Source organism: Mauremys reevesii, linkage group 11 (assembly GCF_016161935.1).
Source record: "Mauremys reevesii isolate NIE-2019 linkage group 11, ASM1616193v1, whole genome shotgun sequence".
Taxonomy (NCBI): domain Eukaryota; kingdom Metazoa; phylum Chordata; order Testudines; family Geoemydidae; genus Mauremys; species Mauremys reevesii.
This window is the reverse complement of record NC_052633.1, coordinates 22,725,111-22,742,421: the sequence shown is the minus strand read 5'-3', so window position 1 is coordinate 22,742,421 and position 17,311 is coordinate 22,725,111. Positions and strand designations below refer to the sequence as shown.

At 45.5% G+C, this 17,311-nt stretch overlaps 1 protein-coding gene across 4 annotated transcripts in view; it reads right to left on the bottom strand.

Annotated features, from left to right (window-relative positions):
• The window catches only part of BOLL (boule homolog, RNA binding protein), an 84,759-nt gene that overhangs the window by 65,522 nt on the left and 1,926 nt on the right, over positions 1 to 17,311 (bottom strand). For 2 of the 4 annotated variants that reach the window (XR_005586348.1, XM_039495384.1), the window contains exon 1: positions 16,780 to 17,266. The exons of the other annotated variants lie outside the window; for them this stretch is intronic. Coding sequence is in view for 1 of the 2 variants with exons in the window: in XM_039495384.1 (XP_039351318.1) it covers positions 16,780 to 16,845 (66 nt within the window). In the remaining variant the exon portion in view is untranslated. Of the gene's footprint in view, positions 1 to 16,779; positions 17,267 to 17,311 lie in introns of those variants that run through there. 4 annotated transcript variants of the gene reach the window in all.

Genomic DNA, 17,311 nt, shown 5'->3' with positions numbered 1-17,311 from the left:
AGCAGTTGGTTGATTACTTTTCTGCACTAATCCATGGCCTTGAGCCATTCCATTGATATGATGTGCTCTCCCATCCCTACAAACTAGCATCTAAAGTGATGATTCCATTGTGGGAGCCCACAGGCATCCCTTTAACTAGTTTTCAGCTTTCAACCAATATCTTAAAGTATGACAGACATGGCAGCATTAGCAATTTTTGGAGGTCCTTAAGAGTTCAACTTCCACTGAGAGGGAGAGATATCTGAAGACAACAGAGAAGGATCTGTAATTGTACTCTGCACTGTCTATCCTGAGTATGTCTAGTTTAGAGCTGAATTGGGTTTTCACATATAGAGGTTCTGCATAAGAATTAGCATACATTTCTTTCTGTTGAAAATCAGCTCTGTTGCTCCAGAAACAAACAACTATGGAGATGGCTACCGTGGTCAACATTTCAGCTTGGCCCAGTCTAGCCAGTCATTCAGGTATGGCTAAATGAAAAGACACTCCTTTCTCATTCTCTTTACTCTGGTAAAAGTTTGAGATGCATCATCCAAACCAAACTGCAACGTTGGACATAAAAACTGTTCTGGCTACAAAGCACTGGAACCACAGATGTAAACATAAAACCAGGTTATGGAGATAAGTTTCAGTACATCCAACAAGTAGAATGATTCATCTGAGTAGATTCCTAAGAGACATAATTCAAAAACTCTTACCCCTAAGGAATGTATTTACTACTTTGAACCTAATTCTGGATTGGTGTAAACAGACTGAATAAAATCGTTGGGATATTTGAAACCACTTTCTGCTGTACAGCTATGGGGCCTAAAAGCCATTGGAGTGACATTTTATGACTCATAAATGGAAGAAACAAAGCAGTCTTCCTCCTATTAAGTTAAGGGTTGTGTGGATCAGCATATTCCCAAAACTCCTTAAATGAGGAGGTGGTGGCATCCAGGGCATCCAGGTGGTGGCATCCTCTGCCTTGGAAGCAAAAGAAGCAATTCTTACCGGAGCCTCTTCTCAGACAATATGATCTGGCTTCTTTCAATCTGTAGGCAGACAGTGAGGACCAGAAGTGCCACTTAAAGTGGTATATCCTGAGGAAGACCAAGTATTCTTTCTATCTAGGAAGACTGTTGAATTCACTGGGGCTTTACTGCTAGAAAGAGCTTTCCCATGAAAGAAAGTGCTGAGAGGCTTGTCTCTGACATCTAGCTGGCTGATTATTAATTTTGGGTTACTACTGAGGTTGTAACAGATTTAGAAAGTCTCAAGGAGATGTCCTATCAGGAGCATCCCCATCATGTTCATTTGTATTTTTGATATTAGGGTATGCCAACAAAATATTTGGGGCCTGGTGAGAGCTCAAGAGAATGGGATCTATGGTACTGAGTCCACTGGTTTTTCCTCTTCCAACTCTGAAGTTGGCCTATTTGGGTAATAAAGGACATATCATAATCTGTCTTTCCCTTGGCTCTGGGGATTAGGTATGGATCTCTCCCTTTCCTGGAGGATATTAGGTCCCTAAGATTCTCCATTGTAGCTGGAATACTGGATCCTGAATAATGACCTTGGAACAGGACTTGTCCTTTCAGAATATCAAAAGCAAAAGGAGACATTTACTCCTCAGGAGGAGACTCATTTCTCTCTCTACAACCTGGCCCTCTATTTTGAATGTCCTAATAGATGTCTTCATTAAATTCAAGACATCTGATGCAGTTTGAACTGAAATTTCACAGGCTTGCTCTGCTTTTTGCTGTGCAGCCTGGCTGCTGTAACTCTGAGATGGAAGAAGAGAAAGTTACTCACCTTGCAGTAACTGAGGTTCTTCGAGATGTGTGTCCCTGTGGGTGCTCCACTCCCCGCTCTCCTCCCCTCTACTTTGGAGTACTGAGATGACTCTCCACGGTAGAGAAGGAACTGAGGAGGGTGTGGGGCGAAAGTCCGTCCTGTTTTAGTTTCAGGAGGTAATCTAGAATGTTAGGGAGGGTCACGTTGTTGGGTGCTAAATGTTTATGTGAGCACCAAAGAGCGAAACGCTTCCACTTCTGCAGGTAGGTTTTACGAGTGGAGTCTCTCCTACTGTGCAAGAGGACATATAGGACTTGCTCGGAACAGGCTAGTTCATGGGTTTGGAACCATGAAGGAACCATGCTGTGAGGTGGAGCTTTTGGAGCTGGGGGTGAAGGACTCGTCCGTTGTCCTGGTAAAGGAGGTCTGGCCTGTTGGGGAGAGCCCATGGGTGACGGGAGGACATGCGGAGAAGGTAGGGGTACTACGTCTGTCTTGGCCAAGCCGGGGCAATAAGGATGACCTGGGCCTTGTCGTCCGCGATCTTCCGAATAACCCTGTGTAGTAGAGGGATAGGTGGGAAGGCGTAGAGGAGGTAGTTGTTCCATGGGATGAGGAATGCATCCCCTAGGGATGCAGTCCCGAGTCCCGCCCTGGAGCAAAACAGGGGGCGTTTTCGGTTTCGGGTCGTGGCGAAGAGATCTATTGATGGGGTGCCCCAGTGGGAGAAAAGCTGTTGGAGTATTGCGGGGTGCAGTTCCCATTCGTGTTCTGTCGAGAAGTACCTGCTGAGCGCGTCGGCAGTAGTGTTGTGGCAGCCTGGTAGGTAGGAAGCGATGATCTGTATACGATGTTGTATGCAGCAATTCCATAGTCGAATGGCTTCCATGCAGAGGGAATGTGATCGGGCTCCCCCTTGTCTGTTTATGTAATACATACATGCTATGTTGTCTGTTAAGACTCGCAGGTATTTGTTCTTTATGAGGGGAAGAAAGTGAAGGCATGCTCTCCTCACTGCTCTGAGCTCTAAGAGATTTATGTGTAGATGCGTCTCTGATGCAGACCACAGGCCTTGTGCCCAGTGTTCCCATAGATGCGCTCCCCAACCTATCAGGGAAGCGTCCGTGGTGAGCATGAGCGTTGGGGATCGTTGCTGGAAGGAAACCCCTGTGCAGAGGTTTTCTGGACTTGTCCACCATTGTAGGGAAGTTATAACATTGGGAGGAGGAATTAGCATCATCCCTAAGGGATGTCTGCTGGGTTTGAAACTGGAGTTGAGCCAGCCCTGGAGGCATCTCATATGTAGCCTGGCGTGTTGAACCACGAAGGTGGTAGCTACCATGTGACCAAGGAGCTGTAGGCAGATTCTTGCTTGCGTCCTGGGACGAATAGAGAGCGTGCGTATAAGCTGTGTGATAGCGAGGAATCTGTTGTATGGGAGCGAGGCCCTGCTCTGGGTTGAGTCGAGATGAGCTCCGATGAACTCGATCTGTTGCGTGGGTATCAGGGTGGATTTTTTGATGTTTATTTGGAGGCCTAGGCTGTGAAAGAGGGAGATGGCGAAATGCATGCCCTGAAGTGTCTCGCCATAGGAGTCGCCCTTGATGAGGCAATCGTCCAGGTAGGGGAACAGTGTGACCCCGTGTTTGCGGAGGTGAGCCACAACCATGGCTAGGGTCTTGGAAAAAGCTCTTGGAGCCGTGGAGAGTCCGAAAGGAAGAACTCTGTATTGAAAACGATCCTGACCGATTGTGAATCGTAGGAAGCGTCTGTGAGCTGGATGAATTGATATGTGGAAGTAAGCATCTTGTAGGTTGAGGGCTGTGAACCAGTCCCCTTGATCCAATGCAGGTATTATTGTGCCCAGTGTGACCATCTTGAATCTTTGTGTCCTCACGAATTTGTTCAGTTGGCGTAGGTCTAGTATAGGCCTCCATCCCCCGGTCTTTTTCTGCGTTAGAAAGTAATGGGAGTAGAAACCTGTCCCCTGGTGTTGCGTCGGCACAGGTTCCACTGCGCCTAGTTGCAGAAGGTGAGCCACTTCTGTGCGAAGTAATTGCTTGTGAGAAGGGTCCCTGAAGAGGGATGGGGAAGGGGGAAGGGTAGGAGGGTAGGATATAAAAGGGATGGAGTAACCGGTCTGAAGTATTTTGAGGACCCAGAGGTCCTGTGTAATCCGCTGCCAGGCATGTTGGAAATACTGGAGGCGGTGGCCAAATGGACAAGTAAGTGGTGGAATCAAGAGGTGGTCGTGCAGACCCTCGACCAACGCTTCAAATCTGTTGTTTATTGCCCGGTGGACGGAAGGTGGTGGCTTGATTTTGATTTTGTCTGCGTTTGGGAGGTCTAGTACGATTCCTAGTTGTGTCGTATGGTCTGGATTGAGGGCGATAGTACTGATGTGTGCGTGGTCTTTGGTAGGGTTGGTATCGTTGTCTCCTGGGAAGAGATGGGTGAATGCCCAGGGTGCGCAGTGTCGCTCTCGAATCCTTCATGGTGTGGAGGAGTTCATCAGTTTTTTTCGAGAAGAGTTTGTCCTTATCAAAGGGGAGATCCTCCACTTTGGTCTGGAGTTCTTTAGGAATGCCTGACGCAGAGAGCCATGAGGATCTGTGCATAACCACAGCAGTTGCAGTGGTACGGGCTGCTGTGTCCGCCGTGTCTAAAGACGCCTGTAGGGCCATTCTGGAGATCAGTTGTCCCTCAGACAGAATTGACTTGAAGTCTGCTCTTCTGTCCTCTGGTATGTAGGAGGCAAATTCGAAAAGCTTATTGTAATTATCAAAATCATAGCTGGCGAGGAGAGCAGAATAGTTTGCAATCCTGAATTGTAGTGTAGAGGATGTATAAACTTTGCGGCCCAGGACATCAAGGCGTCTAAGGTCTTTGTCTTGCGGGGTGGGTCGATATTGTGACTGTTTGGTCCTCTGTGCAACTGCATTGATGACAAGAGAGTTCGGTGGTGGATGAGAAAATAGGAAGTCTGCGTCCTTTGCAGGAACACAGGATTTACATTTGGCCTTCTTGCAAGTTGGTACTAGAGAAGCTGGGGTTTGCCAGAGAGTGTCAGCTGGCTCCATGAGTGCTTCATTTTTAGGGAGCGCGATTTTCGAGGGCGCAGACGGTTGAAGGATTTTGAGGAGTTTGTGTTGCTTCTCCTGAACCTCTTCTAAGGGAATATCCTGACTGAGTGCAACCCTCCTAAAAAGTTCTTGGAATTGTTTTCAGTCATCACGGTCTGTGGAGGTGAAGGGAGGATGGCTTCATCTGAGGCTAGTGGAGAGTTAGGGTTAGGCGAGTCAGGATATGGTGCGTAGCTCCCAGGCTCAGGAGGGGGCTCAGGCACCCTGGAAGTGGATGGAGCAGGAGATTGAGGCACAGAAGGAGGATGATTGGTAGGAGGATGTTGCCACGGGTACCACTGAGGCCAAGGCATAGGGTAGGAGAACCCAGGTGCTGCCCACGGGGGGGCAAAGTAGGGAAACTGAGGATGCTGAGCTTGAGTCATGACCTGAGGTGGTAAAGGTGCCTGTGGAGGAGAAGCAGGAGGGGAGAACTCCACTTGCTGCTGTAGCTCAAGGTCACCGTCAGTGAAAGCCAGTTCAGGAGAAAGTGGCGGTTCAAGAAAAGAGTCCTCTGTATCTAGGAGCGGAGGGTGAGACTCAGGTGGCACTAAAAGGTAACTTTGAGTGAGAAACTGTTGCTCCTGCTCCCTAGGCTGAGCTAAGCCTGCTCTCTGCTCTAGCGCGTTAGTAGGAGAGAGTGACAAAGAGTGTACTGCTGTATTAAGCTTAGAGGTGCCCTGCAGGGGGTCTGGTGCTGGTGCGTGGGTAGAAGAGTGGCTGGGTGCTGACGGTCTTCTCAGTGCCGAGGCTGAGCGCACTGTCGGCACCGCAGCTATTTTCGCTGCTGAGGCAGAGCGCGCTGGCGGGACCGCGGCCACTTTTGGCGCTGAAACTGACCGCACTGTGAGTACCGCAGTCGTTCTCTTTGTCGGTGCCAAACGTGCTGCCGGCACTGCGGCCATTGTCGGTGCCGAGGAGGAACGCGGTGCCGATGCTGCGTCCGTTCGCGGTGCCGAGGAGGAGTGAGGTGTCCACGCCGCGGTCATTTGCGGCACTGAGGGGACCAAATCAACAAGTACCTTCCCCGTGAGGGAGGTAGGGTCCCTGCCTCTGTGCTCTGTCAGAGCCGTTGCTGAGGCATTAGAGGAGGCTGAGGCAGCTGTCTTTCCTGCTGTCAGCACAGAGGGTAGGGATCTCGCGGGAGACCCCCTACCCTTGTTAGAGTCTCTTCTATGAGACTGTTGCGCTTCGTGCCTCCGCTCCAGGGAGGGTGAAGCTACGCTCTCCACCGGTTCCGATCTGGTTGGGGAGCGTGTGGGAGCGGGTTGAACCTTTCCCGTCTCCGACAGCGGCTGCAGGGATTTTTCCATCATGATGATTTTGAGCCGCAGATCCCTGTCACGACAAGCTCTTGACTTGAGGCTCGCACAATGGGGGCACTTCGCGGGGATGTGGGTGTCCCCGAGGCACTTCACACAGTGTGAGTGCCCATCTGACCGTGGCATGGAGTCCTGACAGGAGATGCATCTTTTGAATCCTGAAGCTCTTGGCATTATGAATTAGAGATGGCCGAGGAGAGTGAGACAAGCCTGAGGGGCCTTTTTTTTTTTTTTTAAACTAAGGCCTGGTCTACACTAGGAGTTTATGTAGAATTTTGCAGCGTTAATTCGACTTAACCGTGCACCTGTCCACACCAGGAAGCTAATTAGTTCGACCTAGAGGGCTCTTTAGTTCGAATTCTGTACTCCTCCCCGATGAGGGGAGTAGCGCTAAATTAGGCTATGTGTGGACGGAAATCGACCTTAGTAGCTCCGGGAGCTATCCCACAGTGCACCACTCTGTTGACGCTCTGGACAGCAGTCCGAGCTTGGATGTTCTGACCAGCCACACAGGAAATGCCCAGGGAAAATTTGACATGCTCCAGCGCCTTGTGAATGTTCTGCAGGACCACAGGCAGGAGGACAGAGCCCCCCTGCACTGTATCTGCAACCGCCTCCCCCGCCACGAAGTCCCAAACCCCCCTCACCCAAAGTAACAAGAAGGAGGGGCAACAGGGGCCGTGAAAACTGTCACTGCACCCCTGCAGAGTGCACAAATACAAGAAGGCTCTCATTCCCTAAATGTTGAGAAGTCCTTCCCTTCCTGGCTCACCGAAGCCCCAATCCCAGTTTCATCCCCTAACTGTGTAGTTGATTATTAAAAGTAGTTTGCTGTTAATTACTATTTCCGTCAAGTTTTTCTACAGAAGACTGTCTGTGAAGGTGGGGGGGAAGGGGGTTGTTAATTGCATAGGACAGTCACCTTTACCAGGGTACAGACACGGGGACAGGATCAACAGCAGGTCACACACACAGTGCAGTCAGTAGGCACCCTGGTCGGTCTGGGAGGTGTTTTCCATGTTCTGTGTGGGTGGGGGGTACGTGACTTTTTGGCATGGGAGGGCGGTTACAGAACTTATGCAGCAGTCCTTGTCCCGGACCACAGAGCCACGCAGCAGGGGAATCTGTAACCGTCCTCCGCCGCCACAAGGTCACGTAGCCCCCGCACACAGAGTCCCGAAAAGGAGGGATGGCAGGCTCCGTTGAAACAACCAGTCCGGCACTGCAGACCGCTCTAGGAGCAGGAGCCTGTCATTCCTCGAGTGTAGAAGCGGTGTTAACATCACTGCACACCTTACCCACCACAGTCTGCGTCCCTGTTTCAACCCTTTAACACGAATTCATTAATAAAGAAAACGTTGTTAATTAACAATGTTCCATTAACTTTATTTTTAAACGTGTGTTGGAAGGGGGGAAACGTGGTGAACGGGGTTGGTAACCACAGAAGAAAGTCAACAGTAACTGAAGGAGGGACAGGTTCAGCTTCTCTGTAAAGAAACTGAACAGTCACAGGTTACCCTGCTCCCTGAGGAACCTAGCTTTCAAAGCCTCCTGGATGCACAGCGCTTCCCGCTGAGCTCTTCTAATTGCACGGCTGTCTGGCTGAGCGTAATCAGCAGCCAGGCGATTTGCCTCAACCTCCCATCCCGCCATAAAGGTCTCCCCCTTGCTCTCACAGAGATTGTGGAGCACACAGCAAGCTGCAATAACAATGGGGATATTGGTTTCGCTGAGATCCGAGTGAGTCAGTAAGCTCCTCCATCTCCCCTTGAGACGTCCGAAAGCATGTTGCTTGATGACAGTTACCCAAGACCACCCTCGACACATTTTTCCCTCGACACATTTTTCCCCCCAGCATGCATTGTGGGGAAATCCCAGAATTCAAATGGGCAGCGGGGACTGCGGGAACTGTGGGATAGCTTCCCACAGTGCACCGCTTCCAATGTTGACGCTTGCCCCGTTAGTGTGGACTCACAAAGTCGAATTAGTGTCCTTAGTGTGGACACACAAATTCGACTTTGTAATGTCGATTCCACAAATTCGAATTAAGTTAAATCGAACTAATCTGGTAGTGAGACATACCCTAAGTAACTAACTATGTAACTATACTAAAGGAAGGGAAACAACTGGGAAGTAATTAATAATTATTTCTATGTTCTTTGTTACTGTTTCCTATAGAGACCAGGGAAGAGAAGGCAGCACTGCCCCGAGTCCCGTGTTCAGCCGAGGACGGTTGAGAAGGAACTGAGGAGGGTATGGGGCGCACGCACTCAGGAAGATTCCAACTAGATGGGAGATACCATCTGGGTGCGTGCGCCCCAACCAGGCACTGCTACCAAAAATCTCCGATCGACAGCGCCGGGATGCACCGTCACCTAGAGTGGAGCACCCACAGGGACAGCACTCGAAGAAGAAGAGATGCTACCTAGTGGGACAAGATAGGGTGCAGCTCATAGAAGGGTTAGGATCTTCATTGTTCCTTATTGCCAAGGCCTTTTATTTTCTCTGTGGGTTGCATCTTTAAATTTCTGTCCTTCACCATGTATACAAAACACAACAGATATCTTGTTCTCAAATTTGCTTTTATCCTTGTTCAGCTTGTATCACCCAGACACTAAGCCTTCACTGAAGAAGTTTGTTCCTTCTGGCTGTTAGTTTTAATCTAAATTAAAATAAAGGTATTTTAGTTTGAACTAAACATATTTTGCTGTGTGTACAAAAACTCAAGAAGTGGAAAGGTGGCGGTAGCACCTGCCTACTCAGGTTTTTAAAGGCAGATGCAGTGTTGCTGCATGAGCAACTCCAACTGAGGAAAGCAGTTGGTTCATGCTCCGCAGACCTAGGAGGTGAAAAGACTGGGGGGTTGCAGACCATATAGAAGCCCAGAGTGACCTCAAAGGAAGGAAGCCCAGATTTGTAACGGTGTTTAGATGCCTAACTCTGACTGATTTCCAGGAGAGTTAGGTGCCCAAATACCTTAAAACAACTGACCCAAAATGCCTAGAGAACGTAGGGGAAAATTCACTAGCTGTCTCTGATACAGGCAGTTTAAATCCTCTCAGGAATGTATCTGCCCCATTCAATACCTAGGTCTCTTCACAATTGAGAGGGCCTTGGAAAGCTGGGGCTCCAATCCCTGCCCCACTCTTGCAACTGAAGGGTCATCTCAGGAAAAGGATGTTCTCACACTTTTACTTATATTGCACTGTGACTTTTTTTACCTAGAAGTAATACAATTGTTACACTTTTCTTTAACCTGACTTTTCTTAAGCTAGTAGGAATGTATGAATATTTAAAAATTAGCAAATGGCTGCACAAACTCCACAATCTCAATACACGGAAGCTTCCCGATTCGGGATGGGTGGTGCGGGGTGGGGCAGGCAGGAGGAGCAGCATGGCAGAAATCAAACTTCTCCTAGACACTGTCACCATTTAGATTACTCTTTATTTAGACTGTCTGCTTCATCTTTTGATTGTGTATCTCTCATTTATTCACTAGATAGTATCTTGTTCTTTTGTGAAATTTAATACTTTATGATCTCTGCTTTTAAGCATTTCTGGATATGTCCCAAACCCTTTTACCTTCTTGTGTGTCCTATCAAAGATAATCTTCAAGTGAGACAGTGGCAGCAAATAACAAGAAGGAAAAGAATATCAATTTTATTTTTAGCTTCTCAGAAACTGAACATGCAGTGAGTCAATTTAGTGTCCGCTAGGTGTCCTAATGCAGTGGTTCTCAAACTTGGGCCATCGCTTGTTCAGGGAAAGCCTCTGGTAGGCCGGGCGAGTTTGTTTACCTGCCGCGTCTGCAGGTTCGGCCAATCATAGCTCCCACTGGCCGCAGTTCGCCGCTTCAGGCCAATAGGGACTGCAGAAAGCAGCGCGGGCTGAGGGACGTGCTGGCCGCCGTTCCTGCAGCCCCCATTGGCCTGGAGCAGCGAACCACGGCTGGTGGGAGCCGCGATCAGCCAAACCTGCGGGCACGGCAGGCAAACAAACCGGCCCGGCCCACCAGGGGCTTTCCCTGAACAAGCGGCGGCCCAAGTTTGAGAACCACTGACCTAATGAATGATGCTAAAACTATTCTACAGCCTTGATTATTCTCAATGCATGCCATGCCTAAAAAGAACTGCCATTTAACTGTATGTGAGCTAATTAACTTCAGTGTGAGCAAATATCTGAAGATTGAACAGTGAAAGCTATTAATTCAAATTTTGATAGGTTTAGGGGGGTTTGTTCTTTATTTAAATCACTCATCTCTATATTTCAAGTTAAAAGACAGTATCAGAGTCTTAATTATATTTACCACATTTGTCAAAAACACCTATTCACCATATTAGAAATAAAATCAACAAACGCTAGCAAATGTAGGCAGCTCATCTCTCTAGTTTCCTTTTATGAGTTCAGTTAGTCTATAATGTGACATCCAGAATCAAGACACTGGACAGGGTAGTTCATGTGGATGCAAACTAAGATTCACTATTAACCCTGTATCACTTTGAACCAAACATCAATTTATTTCCTAGGAGAAATATCTTATTTGCAACATTTATCAATATTAGGTTTTCACAGAGCATGCTACCTAGACCCACAGGAAGCATTAGCATAGCATATTGTGCTCTGAGCAACAGAACCACAATACAGTCCTTCCTGAGTCTGTTGAAAAACATATATTTTGGAGAAAAGGGAAGATCAAATAATGGACAGACAGTTTTATGACTGATCTGGGTTGGGCCAAGGGAAAAAATTAGTAGGTTGTAATGGATGCCCACAATTATCACAGACATTGAAGACAATAAATCAACTCTTTGACTACCCCCACATTTTTCTTTATAAAGCTGAAGGATTAATTCTTGTTTCAAAAATATAAATTATAATTATTTTAACCATTTGGACATTAGTACTGTACCCCGAAGCTTTGACCTGCAATATTCACTGTGAAGTGGAACATAAGCAGTATCAAGTCTATAACCTGTACTTCTATATTATCTGATTATAGGCATTGTAGCTGCGTTGGCCTACATTCAAGACTTGCTCTGACAATATATGAAGTTCTTTCAGAGTTTATTGTTTATTATTTGTATAATGGTGGTACCTAAAGGCACCAATAAGGACTGAACACCCATTGTGCTAAGTGCGGTACAATCAGAGTAAAAGACGCTACCTTCCCCAAGAAGCTTACAGTCTAATGAAGACAAGACAGAGTAAGTGGGAGTAGCAATCAGAAGAAATGGCAAAGGGAGGACTCAAAGAATCCAAGTCCTTTAAGTAAAATAAGGACTGATTGGGGTGCTGTTATCCTTAAACAAACAACAGTTTGTCCTGTTTACAGGAGCAATGTAAAACGAGGAGCAGATAAATGCTATCTTCACTGGCAGAATTTCATCCGAGTTCACATACTGAGGTCCTGGTGAAGCTGAGAGAACATCTCATGCGCCTCATGGCTGTTGAAGGCCAGCAGGGAGGTCCTGGGTCTACTACTGACTGAAATTGTTACTGTTTTCCCCTGGAACAGCAAATGCTGACCACTGAAACAAACAGTAATTAGGCTCTTGGTCAAGAAGCCATTACTTTACTGAACTCACCAATTACCACTATACTTCCTTCAAACTTTCTTGGTTCTGGACAGTTATGGAGGAGTTCATGTCAATGCAGCTCTGGATTCATTTGAATTCCTCTGACTTCCTGTGATCCTATCAATCTGTTTTTTGACCTGAGTATGGTAGAAAGACATCTGTTTCTACCTTTAGCTGATGCTCTTCTGACAATGCATAAAGATCTGGTGGACCAGGATTACCTTTGATACAGATAACCACAAGGTGCAGATGCCATGCCTTTGTAGTCAGGCAAAGGGTAAAAATTGTTCTTTAACTGATCCAATCTTTCCTTTAAGAGGCTGCATAAAGTAGTGCTGGATAACTTGTCATCCAAACCGCAGAGACCTCCACAACTGTCTAATACATAGCAGCGATGGACTCGTGTCTTTGCCGCTGACATTTATGATAAGTATAAGTAAAGGTGGGCAAATGTGTGTTGTGCTGGGAAAGTTGTGTTCATTTGTGCATGGATTGTTTTGTGCTGGGAGATTTATATTGATTGAATGTGGGCTGTGTTCATCTGGGAGATCTGTGTTGATTTTTGAAGGTGGTGAATTAGAGGGTTATGCTGCAGCGAGTAGCCATATGTGTTTGGGGTTACTGTGATTGCTGCTTGTGTTGTTGTGTGGGTGGTTGTGCCAACTTGCATGAGGGGGATGTTCTGGGAGAGTTGTGTTGATTTGTTCGACGTTTGAGCACAAAGGTGTGACAGCTGGGACAAGTAGTTTACGATCTATACCGGGATAGTCAGTAGGCAGACCGCAAGCCAAATCCAGACAGCCAGACCCTTTTGAACAGACCCTGAAATCCTTTTATTTAATTATTATTATTATTATATTTTTTATTATATTCTTTGGAGTCTGAACACTGACTATACCTCGACTAAGAAATTTGGACCTTGACAAAAAATAATTGACTACCTGTACAGTCTCCCCATATGATCAATGAAACTGCTGTTTGTAAATTAGCTACAGAATAAGGGTGGTTGATTGAGTTACCTCTGATATTACAATGGTCTAGGACACTCAGCATGGGGTATAGAATAGATATATGCCTTACTGTAGCAGTAAACTGCCCAGATGTAATTCATAAAGTCAAAATGACTGAGGACTTAAGAACTGGAGGGTAACAGACCACAAAACCCAGTGATGATTCAAGCTGCTGATATTCTGAACAAAAAGAGCTCTCAACCATGCTCATAGCTGCTTCCATAACTTCATGCTGACTCTACAAACATTTTGGCTTTCAGAATGACACACAGAGAATCTTATTATATAAATTAGACATCTCAAGGAAACTGTAAGGCATTTGGGGCTGCAATGCTATAAGTACACCAGTGACACCCAGTTCTAGCTCTGGTTCTGTTGAAATTGAGTTTCCAAATATCTCGCCCAGACCTTTATGAGAACAAGTTGACAGATCCAACATGGAGAAAGAGTGACTTGACAGTGGGGGAAAAAGCAATTTGAGGAACTGAGGAGGTATGTAAGTGGTCTATGTATTGGCAAGGGTCCTCTCCTGCTAAATTGGTTTACAATCTTTGCATACTTCTGGACCACATTGTGCTTGGATTACCAGGAAGCAGCAATGGCTCTGTGATGGGGTGTACTCCCCACACTGGCTCTGCAAGAGCCCAATTAGGCCAAAGTGGCCCAATCAGCCAATCTGACTGCAAATGGGGGAGATTTAAGACGGAGAAAGCTAATTAGAAGGAAATTCAAGTGTGAGGGAATGGGAGGGGCTTCTATAAAGCTAGGAGGCTGGCTATAGTGAAGGGAAGCATCAGGGAGGAAGCCTGCAGTCCCCTACCCTGAGGTAGGGGAGAAGCAACATGGAAGGAAGGTGTTCAGTGGGGAGCAGTAAGGGGGTGCAGCTGCAGCCCTTAACTGTTCCCTACAGGGTCCTGGACTGGAACCCAGAGTAGAGGGTGTTATTAAGAGAAATGGCTCTAAAAACTGCTAGAGTCGAGGATAGAGTGACGTAGGGCAGCAAATGTGAGGAGTGCCTGACACTGCTTGTGGAAAGAGACTTTGAAAGACAACCTGCTTCCCCCAAGGGGGTACCCGCTGAGTGACTTGGCTGGAGAGCTAAGTCATGAAGAGGAAGCAGCAACACCTGAAGTGAGAGAGAGACGGAGTGCTATCAAAGGGACGGGCATCAGCCTCACAGAGCTAATCGCCAGGAGATGGTGCTCTCCAGCAGTGAGTAGAGTACCCCATCACAGGTTCATACAATTTTTGTTTCCATTTGTGACCAGCTATTTGATTGTATTCTTTCCTGGATGAGGCAAACCTTGCAACACTAATCCATGCTTGTCGTTACTAGGCTGAACTACTGCAGTACTGTCCATTTGGGGCTATCTTTGAAGAATATTCATAGTAGTTAACAGGCATAGAATGTATCAATCTATTCACTGTGGGGTAAGTCCATATGAGATCAGTGCTATGTGAACTGTATGCTATGTTCAAAACTGTCTGCAGGTACAGTCCAACACACTGGTTCCAAAGTTTATAAATCTCTATATGGCTGAGAACTGGCATATCACAAACTATGCCATGAGACTAAGCAATCTACTAGTGAAAATGATTCCTCATATTAATAAAAATTCCTCAAGATCAATTGAATTGAAGACATTATGTTATTTGTTTGAAACCTGAAACCAAACTTATCTTATATTGTGGAATATAAAATATCTTAACATTCAAAATTTTAATAGTTTTATAATACACTTTTTGGGGAGTAATCTGTTGACTAGAATCATCCGCTAATAATAATTTATTTTTAAATGTTTAAAATATACCTGTCACATTGGTCCCTAGGTTCATGAATGATATTAAAACACTAATCAGTGCATCGATTCATACCAACACAAAGCCACCCTATGAACTGGGCTTGCACACATAATTCAGAGTTAATAGCTTCTGGCAAAAGATGAAAATATAGACTGAGCACTGCTTTCTGAAGCTCAACAGATTTTGGCTCTGTTGGACCAGTTGGAAAGCAAATACAATACCAAGTGCCTGCACTGAAAATAGTCTGCCTACACCTTCTATACACTTAAATCTAGGGCGTTAACAAGAGTACCTCACATGATTATCAACTGTCATGATGGCACAAAGGGAAAGAGATAGTCTTTTGGGTAGCCAGGAACCAAACCTTATACAGTGTAAGATTGCATCCATGAATTGCATTCATGTTCAAATATTCAAAACAGTTAATTTCAGGACTTGGTAGACTTGGATTTGAAGTTTCCAATATTTACTGCATGAGTTCCAAGTCTTGGGCTATTGCCTCTCCATGATTTGGGAATCTGCCAGAGTAGTCTGGGTGTGGTCAGACTCTTAAATTCTGAAGGCCTACTTGTATTCCAATGGAAGTAGCATTGGAACATTTATGGGTATGCAGAGAAGGTTGCAGACTTCCCTGCTCATACCTAGGTGCTGAGGTATGATATTAAAGGAGACCAATATCACAAAGTGCCATCCTAGCATCTGGAGTGGTCTCCTCCCTAACTAACAGGAACCTTTCAGGTCTAAAAACAACTCCTCAACTAAACTCTGAATGTTTTCTATCACACACTAGTAGTTTTCAGACCATTATACTGTAGGAAACACATGACTTCGTGGTGACTGAGAAGAGTGTAAATCCACCTATCCACCGCTAACTATCCCAAACCTCTTCTCTTGCCAAATCAGTTTGTTTTAATATTAAGAACCAGGTTTGTCTTCCCTCCACCCTGTCACTTTCCCTCTTCCAGCAGAAGTGCAAGGGTAATTCCAGTCCCAGAACAATCTCTCTTCTTCCTGCTGGTGGGACTGTAGAGATCACAAACTGCAGAGGTCAGCTGTGAGGCGGGTCATCTTTCTGCCTGATGTCCCAGATGATTGCATAAGTAGGCTTTTTGGTTGGCTTGGGAGAGTAAATTATAGCAGTTTAAGAGAAGCAGTCGTTTAAGACAAATAGGAGATGCAGCCCCTTATCCAAAGAGTTTAAAAATACTGCTATATACACAGAAGTGTTACTTTAAAATTTGTACAGAAAAAGTGAAAATTTCAGTTCTTTTTAAAGAAATCAAATTGACTGATACATTTAATCCTCATTTTTTCCTTCTGAATAATTCCAATATAGAACCAAATGTTTTTTTTTAAATTAAGAATTGCATTTTAGTGAAATATTTTCTTTAACTTCCTATCTTTTTAATGTTTAACTAGTAACAAAGTAGGCTAAAAACATCTTGTGTTCCCTAAAATTAGGATCATAGCCATTGCCAGTCTATCAAGTGTCACTCCCACCAGTATATAGACTGAGAGGTTTTTTGTTTTTATTTATAATGCACAGAAAGAAGTGCCTTTCAACATCTGAATTTTAAAACACTATGCCGAACAAAATTTTTAAAAGAATTGTTGGAGGAGGTGGTTGCTATGGATTAGAAGTTTATCATGGCAAAATGATTAATCCACTCTTCTAATTAACTTTCCTGTCTCATACGCTTTAGACATAAAAAAACCCAAGAGTTACACATCCAATCTTTTCCTGTAGCAGATTATACATCATGTCTCCAAAAATGTGCACAATTACAAATGTTTGAAATGTAAATCAAATGTATTTTAAGTTTAGAGCTAAAATACTGTGGTTGTTTCACAAGAGAAGTCAGCAGGGTAGTTAAACTGAGAGAAGACTTGCTATTTTTACAAATGGGGGATAAGTGCATTTTCCTTTCCTTGTACAAGAAAATACCATCTCTCCCAAACCATAAGTTTCAATAATATAACTGTAGTTACTGCACAGGATTTGCTATCTGAGCATCTTAGCTGCTTTTCCAAATGCTTTACTAAGGTATGTATCATTAAACCCATTTTACAGAGGAACAGTGGGAAGGAGGGAGGTGATCTACAAGAGTTTAAGCTACCTAACAGAGAAAGGAGAAGTGACCAACACTTGACAAGTGCAGGGTATACATACACTGCCAGTAAAGGTGTAGTTGTAACAGAGATAGGCTTCCCCTTCTGGCTTTAATCTAGGAGGCATGGGCCACTAAAAATAGTAAGACAGGGTGCCACAGGTTAGCAGCCAGACTATGTACCCAAGCTTCCCTGCAGGCTTGTATTCTGGTTCCTTGCAGTAATGTAGTCAACTCTCATTCCGGGAATAGAGAGTTTAGTGTAGGTTAGTTTACCTACTTTCTTGTTTACCACTACACCACTGGTTGCTTGCTTCGGTTGAAACTTGAGCTGCTACATCTACACTAGTGCTGTTATTCATGATAGCTAGATTAAAGTCAGCCACACTATGCAGATCCCTGGTACAATCCCACCATCACACTGCTTTTGGCGCTGTGCAGAGTGCATCCCCCCCTGCCAGAAGCTTTCACTGATGTGTAGCTACATACTAGGGTGTGGTCCCAGCTTGCTTTTCACTGAGGCATGCAGCTACACCCTGCTGGAAGAGATGACCAAGAGGGAAACAGCCAGAGGGAGGTGGGGTTACCTGCGCC